Source organism: Sapajus apella, unplaced genomic scaffold, assembly GCF_009761245.1.
Source record: "Sapajus apella isolate SASKATOON/1434 unplaced genomic scaffold, GSC_monkey_1.0 scaffold14, whole genome shotgun sequence".
NCBI lineage: Eukaryota > Metazoa > Chordata > Mammalia > Primates > Cebidae > Sapajus > Sapajus apella.
In genome coordinates this window covers 3,284,407-3,300,065 of record NW_022436954.1, presented here as the reverse complement: position 1 = coordinate 3,300,065, position 15,659 = coordinate 3,284,407, and the positions used below count along the sequence as shown (strand labels likewise).

Sequence of the window (15,659 nt, the reverse complement as noted above, 5' to 3'; positions counted from 1 at the left end):
AAAAAAAAAAAAAATTAAATAAAAATTTAAAAAATAAATAAATAAATAAATATACAAAATTAGGCAGCGTAGTGACATATGCAATCCCAGCTACTTGGGAGGCTCAGGCAGCAGAACTGCTTGAACCCAGGAGGCAGAGGTTGCAGTGAGCCAAGATTGCACCATTGCACTCCAGCCCAGGCAACAAGAGCGAAACTTCGTCTCAAAAAAAAAAAAAAAAAAAAAGAAAAAGAAAAAGAAATACATCAACCAAACATTTCTTTGGGGGTCAATGAAATAGTAAATTCATGTCATTAATAACAATAAGAACAATAATAATAAACCTAGACAAGTTGGGACATCCTATAACTGGATAATTTAATAGGTACTTTAAGAATTAGATTATTTACATAATATAAAAATTTAGAAAGATTATGACTGCAACAAACTATTCAAAGTTTTAAAGAAACCTCAGAGAAACAGTTACTAAATTCAGGTTCGTTGAGATCATACTTTGTTAACTGGGACTACCCTCTAAGATCTTTTTGATTATGTTATAAAAACAATACCTTCTCCACATTAGAATTTTACAATCTAAATTTGAGCTGAAAATTTTAATCAATATGTAGAACCAAGAATCATCAAGCATTATTAAAGATTTAACCAACGTTGTACCTTCTCTAGATGTAAAACTGGGAATACTTATACTAGTTTACTAACAAATAACAACTAAAAAAAAACAGGAATTAACTTAGAATGCAAACCAAGTTGTGCAGCCCAATTAAAGTAAAAGCAAGATACTTAAATATCTTTAGTAACACCATTAAGTGTTTAAAATCTCTTTCCAGGTATCAGGACAGAGGATTTAAAATGTTAACAGGCTCTCCCCCTCCCAAAGTAGCCTACCAACTCACCATCTGCAAAATCGCTCCGTACAGCCGCAGGAGCACTTTCCGAGGCTCATCGCCAACAGTGGCTGTGGTGTCAGGTAGAGAGCACTGGAACAGCATGTTGCTAAGGCCACCTCTGTCGGAATTAAGAGGACAGTAAGTATCTGCAATGAAGGTGAGCTAAATCCCTCTTCTTGGATAAATATGGATGAAAAGTCAGGGTTACACAACTGCTACCTTGTCTCAATTTATTCTCTCAATTAACTCCACCAGTCACATTAAAAACAGACTAATTCCCTATCTGTTTTTCTAGATTAGAGGTGGGGAAAAGTTTTTGAAATTGAGAACGAAGAAACCCCATTCCCACATACCTGCAAACTCAGATTCTTCTAGAATCCAAAATCTCCATTATATTTCTGTAATTAGTAGGTTAAAATCTTTTTTTTTTTTTTTTTTTGAGACAGAGTCTTACTCTGTTGCCAGGCTCCAGGCTGGTGTGCAGTGGCGCCATCTCGGCTCACTGCAACCTCCGCCTCCCAGGTTCAAGCAATTCTCCTGCCTCAGCCTCCCGAGTAGCTGGGACTACAGGCGTGCGCCCCCACGCCCAGCTAATTTTTGTATATTTTAGTGGAGACAGGGTTTCACCATGTTGGCCAGGATGGTCTCAATCTCTTGACCTCATGATCCACCCGCCTCGGCCTCCCATTAAAATCTTGAGGTAATATTTAAACCTTCCTCTTTCATTTGACAGGTATTAATTGTTCCAAGATCTTCTATGCTACCATAACTAAAAATCTGTCATCTGATTCTGACTAGTAGCTTTTTCAAAAACTTGCAACATTAACTGTTCTCTAGGGCCTTCAGATGAAACAGGAGACCTCAATACTCTAATCACACACACCAAGTAAGTAGCTAAGCCAGGAATCAAATCCAGGCATACAGCTTCAGAGTTCTTGCTTGTTAACTAACCATGAAGAGTTGTCAGAGATAGGAGGCAAAGCTGGAGAGCACCATGTACCACATTAAAGATGTCATAGAGGGCCGGGCGCGGTGGCTCACGCCTGTAATCCCAGCACTTTGGGAGGCCGAGGTGGGTGGATCACAAGGTCAAGAGATCAAGACCATCCTGGTCAACATGGTGAAACCCCATCTCTACTAAAAATACAAAAAAAAATTAGCTGGGCATGGTGGTGCGTGCCTGTAATCCCAGCTACTCAGGAGGCTGAGGCAGGAGAATTGCCTGAACCCAGGAGACGGAGGTTGCGGTGAGCCGAGATCGCGCCATTGCACTCCAGCCTGGGTAACAAGAGCAAAACTCCGTCTCAAATAAATAAATAAATAAGTCATAGAAGGCCGAGCACGGTGACTCACACCTGTAATCCCAGCACTTTGGGAGGCCTAGGAGGGTGGATCACCTGAGATCGGGAGTTTGACACCAGCCTGGCCAACATGGTGAAACAAACCCTGTCTCTACTAAAAATACAAAAATTAGCCCAGTATGGTGGCATGCACCTGTAATTTCAGCTACTTGGGAGGCTGAGGCAGGAGAATCGCTTAAACCTGGGAGGCGGAGGTTGTAGTACGCCAAGATCACGCCACTGTATCCAACATGGGCGACAGAATGAGACTTGTATCTCAAAAAAAAAAAAGATGTCATAGTAGCTGTGTGAGTTGCAAAATCGCCTTCTATCAGGACTACTCTCTATAAACCTACGACACAAACGTCTCCGTGTCCTATCACTGCTATAACACATTACTACAGATGTGGTGGCTTACAGCTGAAAACAGATTCTGACTGAGCTAATGAATTTTTTTAAAATAAGGGTAACTAGGTGGAAATAGGGAGTTGGTTTAAGTTTAATGGGTACAAAGTTTCAGTTTGGGAAGACGAAAACATTCTGGAGACGGATGGTGGTGATGGTAGCACAATGTGAATGTACTTAATGCCACTGAACTATAAATTTTAAAATTGGTAAAATGGTATTTTTGATGCTGTTTATTTTACCACAGTTTTATTTACTTTATTTTTATTTTTTTCAGACAGCTGGAGTACAGTGGTGCTATCTCTGCTAACTTCAACCTCCGCCTCCCACGTTCAAGAGATTCCTCCTGCCTCAGCCTCCCAAGTAGCTGGGATTATAGGCAGATGCCACCATGACCAGCTAATTTTTGTATTTTGGTAGAGACAGGTTTTGCCATGTTGTCCAGGCTGGTCTCAAACTCTTGACTTCAGGTGATCTACCCACCTCGGCCTCCCAAAGTGCTAGGATTTCAGGCGTGAGCCACTGTGCTTGGCCTTATTTTATCACAGCTTTAATAAAAAAAGAATGAAGTACTGATATATACTACAATAGGAAACTTCAAAACATTATGCTAAGTGAAAGAAGACTGTCACAAAAGACCACATGTTATATGATTCCATTCATATGAAATGTCAGAATAAGGAAATCGATAAAGTCCATTAGTGGCTGCCAGGAGTTGGTGGGGAGGGGGTACTCAGGGGTAGAGGATGATAGCTAAAGGAAACAAGGTTTCTTTTTGAAAGATGAAAACATATTAAAATGGTAACAGCTGCAAGTATCTGTGACTACACTAAAAGCCACTGGATTGTATAATTTAAATGGGTGAATTGTATGGTATGTGAACTATGTCATTTTTTTTCTTACCAATTAAAAAATATGAATGTGCTTCAAACAATTTTCCCCAGATTTAAGTAAGATATATTTAAGAAGTTTTTTCAAAGGTTACTTAAAATGAAAAACCATCATGAGTGTCTAGGAACAAGACAGCAGAGTCAGGATCTATTTTCCCAGAAGGTTGTTTACCTTAGTTAAGAAGAACAAAAATAAAGGCCGGGCGCGGTGGCTCACGCCTTTAATTCCAGCACTTTGGGAGGCCGAGGCGGGCGGATCATGAGGTCAAGAGATAGACACCATCCTGGCCAACATGGTGAAACCCCGTCTCTACTAAAAAAATACAAAAATTAGCTGGGCATGGTGGGGCATGCCTGTAGTCCCAGCTACTCGGGAGGCTGAGGCAGGAGAATTGCTTGAACCCCGGAGGCAGAGGTTGCAGTGAGCCGAGATTGAGCCACTGCACTCCAGCCTGGTGCCTGGTGACAGTGCTAGACTCTATTTAAAAAAAAAAAAAAAAAAAAAGAAAAAAAATAAAAGGGACCTCTCTTGTTTTCCCAAAGCAAGCTGTGAAGCAGGCCGACAGTGTGTAGATCAAAGGAACAAAAAGCAGCCTTAACCTCTCTGCTAAACTTGGGGTGGCGCCTCAACTGTGTGACTTATCAGAATCCCCCTGCCGTGTCTGGTCACAGCCAGCATAAGTTTCTGGCTACCAAGCAACAGAACAGGCATTAACACAGAGTTAAAAGCCCTAGTTTTTGTTCCGGTCACATACTCTGGAAATCTCAGTCAAATGCAAAAGCAAACAGATGAAGTACTGTTCTAAATTGTGTAACCTGATTCAAAGCTTACTCCCATACTGCTAAAGAAGGAAAGCAGACTAGCTTGGCCAGAAACAAGCTCACAACGCGGAAACCCTTCATCTGTTTTGTATTACCTGAAGCCTCTATTGTTCAACGGGTCTTAGTGAATAAATTGTCAATTATTTTTTAGTGACAGTCAAAATAAATGAAGTAACATAATTGGCACCAATAACTCAAACTGTGAAAATTTAACTAGAAAAAAAGCCAGTTACCAATGAATCAAATAATATAACTAGGGACAATAAAATCTGGTGGGAAGAAATGCCAGAAATGGTAGCAAAAATATAACAGTCCATTTTATCATATAATTTATCAAAAATATCTTCCCAAGTAAAACCTTAGGAGCGCTCAAAGATTTGTAAGAAGTTTTAAAACCACAAACTTTTTATAATCTGGCATACCAGCTTTATAGGTCATAATTAAATACGATCAGCATGGGCTGGACATGGTTGCTCACGCCTGTAATCCTAGCACTCTGGGAGGTCAAGGCAGGCAGATCACTTGAGGGAAGGAGTTCAAGACTAGTCTGGCCAACACGGTGAAACCCTGTCTCTACCAAAACTACAAAAATTAGCTGGATATGGTAGCACATGCCTATAATCCCAGCTACTGGGGAGGCTGAGGCAGGAAAATTGCTTGAACCCAGGAGGTAGAGGTTGCAGGGAGCCAAGATCGCACCATTGCACTCCAACCTGGGACAAGAGCAAAACTCTGTCTCGAAATTAATACATACATACATACATACATACATACATATATATATATGAGAGGAACGAGATACTCAAGCAAAATCTCAAATAAGTGACAATAACACACTTATTCCACACTCAACACAATGAAAGGAAGGAAACAGAAAAGAGCAGGAAGTACCTGCTGGTAGGAATTCTCACCCCTGCCCTCCAGACCCAGTGGTGCAGGCATCACTAACCAACTCATGATTCGTTAAAACAGAATACTAAGGGAATAATAAGCAGTATAAAGAGGTTATTTTACATAAATTGTTAATCAAAAATTAAAAGATTCACTTCCGCTTCTAATGATAGCCAGAACTAGGCAAGAGAAAGAAGTAAAAGGCATCCAAATTGGAAATGAAGTTAAATTATTCTTGTTTGCAGACAAAATGATCTTACACATAGAAAACCTTAAATATGGCTGGGCACGGTGGCTCACACCTGTAATTCCAGCATTTTGGGAGGCCAAAGCGGGCGGATCATGAGGTCAAGAGATCAAGACCATCCTGGCCAACATGGTGAACACTCATCTCTACTAAAAATACAAAATTATCCAGGCATGGTGGCGCATGGGAATCCCAGCTACTTGGGAAACTGAGGCAGGAGAATCACTTGAACCCAGGAGGCAGAGGTTGCAGTAAGCCAAGATCCCGCCATTGCACTCCAGCCTGGGCAACAAGAGTAAAACTCCATCTCAAAAAAAAATTATATAAACATTATGAATAATGCTCCAATGCTTCAGCACTTACATCAAATACACAGGTTATAAAATTATAAAATCCTGGCCAGGCACAGAGGCTCATACCTGTAATCCCAGCATTTTGGGAGGCTGAGGCGGACAGATCACCTAAGGTCAGGAGTTTGAGACCAAACTGACCAACATCGTGAAACCCCGTCTCTATAAAAATACAAAATTAGCTGGGTATGGTGGCGCACACCTGTAATCCCAGCTACTCGGGAGGCTGAGGCAGGAGAATCGCTTGAACCCAGGAGGTGGATGTTGCGGTGAGCCGAGATCGCACCACTGCACTCTAGCCTGGGTAACAGAGGGAAACTGTCTCAAAAAAAAAAAAAAAAAAAAAAGAGGTTATTAAATGCTTGTTACATTCTACAACACTCTAAAGCCAAGAAAAATCCATGCTACATGCTACAGTGATATCACTTAGAAATCTGCCCGAGGTCTTGAAATATGCCATCTCTAGGCCAGACAGTGGCTCACGCCTGTAATTCCAGCATTTTGGGAGGCTGAAGTGGGGAGATCACTTGTGGTCAGGAGTTCGAGACTACCCTGGCCAACATAGTAAAACCCTGTCTCTACTAAAAATACAAAAATTAGCTGGGCATGGTGGTGGGTGCCTATAGTCCCAGCTACTCAGGAGGCTGAGGCAAGAGAATTGCTTGAACACAGAAGGCGGAGGTTGAAAGTGAGCTGAAATCACACCACTACACTACAGCCTGGGCAACACAGTGAGACCCCATCTAAAAAAAAAAAAAAAAAAGTACATATATATATACACACACACACACACACACGCCATCTCTAATGTTAAACATCTATTTTTAATTATTTGGGTTTTTTCCCCTATCATTTTCAGCAACGGGGATATTTTGGGATTCATGTATGTAAGTCAGCTGAACGAATGGTCAGACAGATGACAAACCTGAGGAACTGTTTGCTCCAACTGTAACACAAAGATTTCCACCTAGGCCGGGCGCGGTGGCTCAAGCCTGTAATCCCAGCACTGTGGGAGGCCGAGGCGGGTGGACCACGAGGTCAAGAGATCGAGACCATCCTGGTCAACATGGTGAAACCCCGTTTCTACTAAAAATACAAAAAATTAACTGGGCATGGTGGCACGTGCCTGTAATCCCAGCGACTCAGGAGGCTGAGGCAGGAGAATTGCCTGAACCCAGGAGGCGGAGGTTGCGGTGAGCCGAGATCGCGCCATTGCACTCCAGCCTGGGTAACAAGAGCGAAACTTCGTCTCAAAAAAGATTTCCACCTAGTAAATTAAGGTAAGAAGTTACCTAACCAACTGTATTTTGCTGAAAAGCAAATAAGCCACTGATACCTCTGCAAACTGTCTGCAAGTCACAGGGCACCCAGTCCATTACATACAGGGTTCAGTCCCCACAGCTGAGGGCCTGGACCTAGGAGAAAATACAGCAGGCAGTTTCATGAATATCATCTAAAAGTCAAAATGAATAAAAGAAAAAAAATTCACAATATAACGAGTGCCTCAGCAGAAAAATGATCTTTAAGCCATAGGGCTGGATTCATGAAAAAGAGAATATAGCAAAATATCAAAACAGCTACTGAATTTACAGCACAAGGAAAATAAGAAAAAAAGCAGATTTTTGAAAAATTTCTTCTAACCATCTAAAATTCAAATTGCAGCTACAGCTCAGGTGGAAAAAAAAAGTGCTGCAGTAAAACATCAGCTTCTATATGGAATAATCAGGAGGGCCTTAACTCCCAGCTCTCTGAACACAATAAAAGCCAGGAGGTACCATTAAAAGAACGGGCTAGGCCAAGCACAGTGGCTAATACTTATAATCTATCTCAACACGTCAGGAGGCCAAGCTGAAAGGATTGCTTGAGCCCAGCAGCTGGACACCAGCGTAGGCAACACTACAAGACCCAATCGCTACAATTTTTTTTTTTTTAATTAGCCAGGCAGGGTTGGGTGTGGTGGCTCACGCCTGTAATCCCAGCACTTTGGGAGGCCAAGGCAGGTGGATCACGAGGTCAGGAGATCATGACCATCCTGGCTAACACAGTAAAACCCCATCTCTACTAAAAATACAAAAAATTAGCCAGGTGTGGTGGCTCACGCCTGTAGTCCCAACTATTATTTGTGAGGCTAAGGCAGGAGAATCACTTGAACCTGGGAGGCAGAGGTTGCAGTGAGCTGAGATCACACCACTGTACTCCAGTCTGGCCCACAGAGCGAGAGTCTGCCTCAAAAAAATAAAAAATAAAAAAAATTGGCCAGGCATGGTGGCATGAGCCTGTGGTCCCATGTACTTGGGAGGTTGAGGTGGATGACTGCTTGAGCCTGAGAGGTCAAGGCTGCAGTGAGCCATGATCATGTCACTGCATTCCAGCCTGGGCAACACAGTAAAACCCTGCCTCAAAAAAAAAAGAACAGTCCAGTCCAGGTAGAGTACAGATTCTGCACAAAATAGCTGTGTGACCTTGGGCAGGCCTCCAAGCCTGTTTTCACACCATAAAATAATGTAGCAGTATCTAACAGAGGTTTTGGTGAAGACTGCATGAGATCTTATGCTGTTCACTTATCAGCACCAATTGCAAAGCAAAGGTTAAGCTTTAAGAGGAAGCCAGAAGGAAGAAAGGGTAAAGCTCAGTCTTAAGAATTCTACTCCAGTATGGCTCAGCCTTGACGCTTCGTATCTGGGGCCAGGTCATTCTTTGCTGAGGGGCAAGTCTGCCCTGTGCACTGCAGCAACGTTTAGCAGCAACCCTGCCCTCTATTCACTAGATGCCAGCTGTACCACCGCCACCATGGTAACAATAAAAACATGTTCAAACCTTACCAAATCGGGGGGATAAAATCACCCCACTATTATTCTACTTTTTTCCTGATTCTTTCTGCAGTTTTTACCTATTTTCCCTTCCCCAAAATTTGAACACCAATTTGTTCTCTAGCTTGATTCCCAACATATCATCTTTTCCTTCCTCTATTCAAAATAATTTCTTCCTCCTGATTTGCCTACTTCAGTTAACAGTAGTGCCTTTTTGGCCGGGCGCCCAGGCTCAAAATCTTCCTCATTTCCAATGGCCTGGTCCTCTTCCTATCTCCCAAATTCTCTCCTCCTTTCCATTCTCATTGCTCCTGCCCAAATGTACATCCTCCCCCAACCCCCACTACAGCAGTCTCCTCTCTGTTCTCCCAGCTTCTTGGTCCCTCTCCCCTCTAAGATATCCCCCAGGCCACCTCAGAAGTGTTCCTAAAATGCAAATTTCAAGCCACTGTCCTTAGTGCAGTTCTCGGAACACAGCATGCTTCTCTGCATACCCTTCCCACCCAGGAGGTCCTTCTACCAGGCATAGCCAGCAGTACTCCCTCGCACTTTCTCATAAAGTGCTTGCATGCCTTCTAGCCTAGGCTGACTCCCAGTCAATACTCGACAAAAAGAGTACTAGGCACATTAAGATATGTAAATACATTATGAAAAACATGGAGATTACGATCTCTTTGTGGAAAACTAAAGATAAGGGCTATGCCCTCACCATACAGCAGAATGGGGAGATTCAATGCCAGCTGACAGAGAATGGAGATCCTGGGAAGAGGCTAGACAGGCTGACAGGACTCCACTGGAGGGGAAAACAGGAAGAAGAACGTGGATATCACTGAAAGCAATATATGATAAACAGCAGAAGAAGTGCTTTTATTATTATAATTATTGAAATTCTACTCCTAGCTGGGCACAGTGGCACATGCCTGTAGTCCCAGCTAATGAGGAGGTGGAGGTGGGATGATCGCTTGACCCCAGGAGTTCCAGGCTGCAGTGAGCTATGATCCACAACTGCACTCCAGCCTGGGCAACAGAACAAGACCCTGTCTCCAAAAAAAAAGAAAAGAAATGCCACTCAACCTTCTGATTCCTAGTCCAGCATGTAAGAAGTTTAGAAGTCGTCACCTGATCCTAACAACATGTAAAAAGCTGAGTGAACCGAAAAATCAACTCTCAAAGAAATGAGGTCGGCTGGGCGCGGTGGCTCACACCTGTAATCCCAGCACTTTGGGAGGCCGAGGTGGGTGGATCACGAGGTCAAGAGATCGAGACCATCCTGGTCAACATGGTGAAACCCCGTCTCTACTAAAACTACAAAAAATTAGCTGGGCATGGTGGTGCGTGCCTGTAATCCCAGCTACTCAGGAGGCTGAGGCAGGAGAATTGCCTGAACCCAGGAGGCGGAGGTTGCGGTGAGCCGAGATTGCACCCTTGCACACCACCCTGGGTAAAAAAAGCGAAACACTCTCTCTCAAAAAAAAAAAAAAAAAAAGAAATGGGGTCAAGAGGGAAACTGCTGCCCCTCTAACTGGACAGACAGACAGACAGATACAGAGAATCACAACTTACTGGAGCAAAATTCTCCACGAAATCAGCCTTAAGGGTAGGAAAACCTTAACTATAACTAACACACGGCTGGAGGCTCAGTGTGGACAACTGTGAGAGTTTAAAACTCCAAGGAGACCCAATTACTGGGTAGCCCCGTCCTTTGATGAGTTTTATCTCTAGGAGTTCTACCAGTTCCTTAGAGAGAAGACTGGGGTAAAAAAAAAAAAAAAATCCCTTCATGCTTCCAGCAGAGGAAGAGGCAAGTGAACCATTTTTAAGTATACAAGAACATTGTGTTCTTAACAAGGTCTGCCATCAGGAGAAATTATTTTACCAGCGCCTGACTTGTTGGGATTTTCTCAGAGCCTAACCTTCCTGGAAGAAGGGAAATATACAATTCCAGCCCCCTCTGGCCATCCTGTCCCACCTAAAAGAGGAGAAAAACTAAGAAAAATGGGTAAAGTTCACAGTCTAGGTGCACAGGCTCACCAAAAGACTGAGACCTCACCATAGGCCTATAGGTTAAACATTCGAAAATCAACTAATAGGCTGGATGTGGTGGCTCATGCCTGTAATCCCAGCACTTGGGAAGGTTGAGGCAGGTGGATCACTTGAGGTCAGGAGTTCGAGATCAGCCAGGCCAACATGGTGAAACCCTGTCTCTACTAAAAATACAAAAATTAGCTGGGTGTGGTGGTATACACCTGTAATCCCAGATGCACCAGAATTGCTTGAACCCAGGGAGTGGAGGTTGCAGAGAGCCAAGGTCATGCCACTCCACTCCAGCCTGGGTGACAGAGTGAGACTCTGTCTCGAAAAATAAAATCCATTAATATAATCTACCACAACAACAGGCTAAAGAAGAAAAATCACATGATCATATCAATAGGATTCAAGAAAAAGCATGTGACGAAATCCAACACTCAATCATAGTAAATAATAAACTCTCAGAAAATGAAGAATAGAGAGGAACTTCCTCAACTTGATAAAGAACATCTATTAAAAAAATCTACAGCTAACATCATACTTGATGAGAAAGTCACAGCTTTTCCACGAAGAACAGGAATAAGGTAACAATGTTCCTTCTCACCACTTTTTTCAACATCATAGGAAGTCCTAACCAATTAAGACAAGAAAAGGAAATTAAACATATACAGATTAGGGGCCAGGCACCATGGCTCACACCTGTAATCCCAGCACTTTGGGAGGCCGACACAGATGGATCATAAGGTCAGAAATTCAAGACCAGCCAGGTCAGGACAGTGAAACCCTGTATCTACTAAAAATAGAAAAATTAGTCAGGCATGATGGCAGCGCCTATGATCCCAGCTACTCGAGAGGCTGAGGCAGAGAACTGCTTGAACATGGGAGGCAGAGGTTGCAGTGAGCTGAGATGACGCCACTGAACTCCGGCCTGGACAACAGAGTAAGACTCTGTCTCAAAGAAAAAAAAAGTATGCAGATTAGGAAGGAAGAAAGAAATAAAACTTCGTTTGTAGATGACACAATTGCCTATGTAGAAAATCAGAAAGAACTGACCAAAAAAAAAAAAAATTGCTGGAACTAATAAGAGACTATGTAACAGGACTACAAGATACAAGGTTAATACATAAAAGTCAACTGGTGGGCTGGGCGTGGTGGCGCATGCCTGTAATCCCAGCACTTCGGGAGGCCGAGGCAGGCGGATCACGAGGTCAAGAGATTGAGACCATCCTGGCTAACATGGTGAAACCCTGTCTCTAAAAAAAAAAAAAGAAAAGTCAACTGGTTTCCTATATACCAGTGACAAACAAGTGGAATGTGAAATTAAAAGCACATTTCCATTTATAAGAGCACCCCAAAAGATTAAATACTTAGATATAAATCTACAAAATGTATACAAACTCTATTTGAGGAAAACTATAAAACCCTGATGAAAGACATCAAAGAAGAACTAAACAAATGGAGAGATATTCCATGTTCACAGGTAGGAAGACTCAACAGTGTCAAGATGTCGGTTCTTCCCAACTTCATCTGTAGATTTAATGCAATCCCAATGAAAATCCCAGCAAGTTACTTTGTAAATACCAACAAACTGATTCTAAAGTTTGTAGGGAGGCTGGCAGTGGTTCATGCCTGTAATCCCAGCATTTTGGGAGGCCAAGGTGCCCGGATCACTTGAGGTCAGGAGTTGGGAGACCAGCCTGGCCAACATGGTAAAATTTCATCTCTACTAAAAATACAAAATTAGCTGGGTGTGGTGGCATGTGCCTATAATCCCAGCTACTCAGGAGGCTGAGGCAGGAGAATCGCTTGACTACAGGAGGCAAGAGGTTGTAGTAAACCAGGATCAGGCCACTGCACTCCAGCCTGGGCAACAGAATGAGACTCCATCTCAAAAAAAAAAAAAAATTTTTTTTAATAAAGTTTATAGGGAGAGGCAAAAGACCTAGAATAGCCAACATAATAATGAAAGAGAATAAAGTCAGAGGACTTTATAAGCATCTAAAAAGATTTTCAACATCACTACCCAACTTCAAGAATCATTAAAAGATACATTAATTAGGCCAGACATGGTGGCTCACGCCTGTAATCCCAGCACTTTGGAGGCCCAGGCAGGTGGATCACCTGACATCAGGAGTTTGAGACCAGCCTAGCCAACATGGTGAAACCCCATCTTTACAAAAAATACAAAATGAGGCCAGGCATGGTGGCTCACGCCTGTAATCTCAGCACTTTGGGAGGCCAAGATGGGCAGATTATCTGAGGTCAGGAGTTCGAGATCAGCCTGGCCAACATGGTGAAACCCTGTCTCTACTAAAAATACAAAAATTAGCTCGGCATGATGGCAAGTGCCTGCAATCCCAGCTACTCAGGAGGTAAAGGGAGGAGAATCACTTGAGGCAGAGGTTGAAATGAGGTGAGGTTGCGTCAATGCACTCCAGCATGGCAACAAGAGTGAAACTCCACCTCAAAAAAAAAAAAAAATCAAATATAGCTGGCTGCAGTGGCTCATGCCTATAATCCCAGCACTCTGGGAGGCCAAGGCAGGTAGATCACCTGAGGTCAGGAGTTCGAGACCAGCCTGGCCAACATGGTGAAAACTCCATTTCTACCAAAAATTAGCCAGGCGTGGTGGTGGGCATCTATAATCCTCGCTACTAAGCCGAGATCATATCACTGCACTCCAGCCTGGGCAGCAAAGTGAGACTCTGTCTCAAAAAAAAAAGAAAAAAAAAAGGAAAAGGAAAAAGGCATGAACAGACATCTCACCAAAGAAGAAATACAGATAGTAAATAAGCATCTGAAAAGATTTTCAACATCATAATGTCAATAGAAAGCTGCAAATTAAAATGAAATACCATTATATACCTAACAGAATGACCAAACTCCAGAATGCTGACGCCACCAAATGCTAATGAGGACATGGAGTAACAGGAAATCTCATTCACTGCTGTTAGGAAAGCAAAATGGTACAGCCACTCTGGAAGAGTCTGCAGTTTGTTACAAAACTAAACATAACTCTCACCATATGACCAGCAATCATGCTCCTCAGTATGTACCCAAATGAAGTGAAAACCTGCACATGAATGTTTAGAGCAGCTTTATTCATAATTGCCAAAACTTTGAAGTAACCCAGATGTCCTTCAGTAAGTGAATGGATAAATAAACTGTGGTACATCCAGACAACTCAGTATTAAAAAGAAGTGAGCTATCAAGCCATGAAAAGACACAGGGAGGCTGGGCGCGGTGGCTCACGCCTGCAATCCCGGCACTTTGGGAGGCCGAGGAGAGTGGATCACAAGATCAGGAGTTCGAGCCCAGCCTGGCCAATGTGGTAAAACCCGGTGTCTACTAAAAATACAAAAAAATTAGCCGGTGTGGTGGTGCATGCCTGTCATCCCAGCTACTCGAGATGGTGAGGCAGGAGAACTGCTTGAACCCGCGAGGTAGAGATTGTAGTGACCCAAGATTGTACCACTATCCTCCAAACTGGGCGACAAAGTGAGACTCTGAGGAAAGAGAGACAGAGAGAGGGAGAGAGAAGAGGAAGAGGAGGAGGAGGAAGAAGAAGAGGACAAGGAGGAGGAGGAGGAAGGGGTAAGAGAAAGAGAAAGCGAGAAGAATAGGAAGAGGAGGAGGAAGAAGAGGAGGAGGAAAGAGAAGAGAAGAGGATGAGAGGAGACAGGAGAGGAGAAAGGAGGGAGGGAACGAACACAGGGAAATTCAATGCAAACTATCAAGTGAAAAAAGCCAAACCGAAAAGACTACTTACTATATGATTTCAATTCTATGACATTCTGGAAAAGGCAAACCTATGAAGACTGCAAAAAGGATCAGTGACTGGCTGGGGTTAGGAGTAAAAGACGGATAAACAGGCATTAACTACACAGGGTTTTCAGGGCAGTGAAACTATTCTGTATGATATTACAGATGGTCTCCAACTTATGATGGTTCAACTTATGATTTTTCAACTATACAATAGTGCAAAGGTGGTATGTATTCGGGAGAACCCGTACTTCAAGTATACATAAAACCATTTTGTTTTTCATTTTCAGTACAGTAATTAATAAATTATATAAGACATTCAACACTTTATTATAAAAACAGATTTTGTGTTATTTTGCCCAACTGAAAGTTAATGTGTAGGTTTTCTGAGCAAATTAAAGGCAGGCTAGGCTAAGTTATGCTGTTCAGTAGACTCAATATATTAAATGCATTTCAATTTATGATGGTTTATCAGGGCATAACCCTGTTGTAAGTAACCTCATCATAAGCAGCATCTGTACAATGGTGGATACATTTCATTATATGGTGGCCAAAAACCACAGATGTACAACACCAAGAATAGGCTGTAATACACTATGAACGCTGAGTGATAATATGTCAATGTAGGTTTCTCAGTTGTAACAAATGTACCATTCTGGTGGGGGATATTGAGAAAGGGGAAGGCTGTGCCTGTGTGCAGGCAGGGAGTCATATGGGAACTCGCCGGACTTTTTGTTCAATTTTGCTGTGAACCTAAAACTGCTCTAAAACTGGGCCCAGTGGTACACACCTGTAATCCCACTTACTCAGGAGGCTGAGGCAGAAGGATCGCTTGAGCCCAGGAGTTCAAGACCAGCGTGGGTAACACAGTAAGATCCCCCATCTCTAAACAAACAAACACAAACTGCTCTAAAAAATTAAGTGTATTGGGCTGGATGCAGTGGATCCCACCTGTAATCCCAGCACTTTGTGAGGCCTAGCGGGTGGATCATGAGGTCAGGAGTTTGAGACCAGCCTGACCAACATGGTGAAACCCCATCTCTACTAAAAACATAAAAAATTAGCCAGGTGTGGTGGCACATGCCTGTAGTCCCAGCTGCTTGGGAGGCTAAGGCAGGAGAATCGCTTGAACTTAGGAGGTGGAGGTTGCAGTGAGCCGAGATCATGCCACTGCACTCCAGCTTGGACAACAGAGTAAGATTCCATCTCAAAAAAAAAAAAAAAAAA

At 42.9% G+C, this 15,659-nt stretch overlaps 1 protein-coding gene across 7 annotated transcripts in view; it reads right to left on the bottom strand.

Annotated features, from left to right (window-relative positions):
- The window catches only part of CHKA (choline kinase alpha), a 67,593-nt gene that overhangs the window by 47,017 nt on the left and 4,917 nt on the right, over positions 1–15,659 (bottom strand). For all 7 annotated transcript variants that reach the window (XR_004270256.1, XM_032282620.1, XM_032282621.1 and 4 more), the window contains exon 2: positions 894–1,005. Coding sequence is in view for 6 of the 7 variants with exons in the window: in XM_032282620.1 (XP_032138511.1) it covers positions 894–1,005 (112 nt within the window). In the remaining variant the exon portion in view is untranslated. The remainder of the gene's footprint in view (positions 1–893; positions 1,006–15,659) is intronic.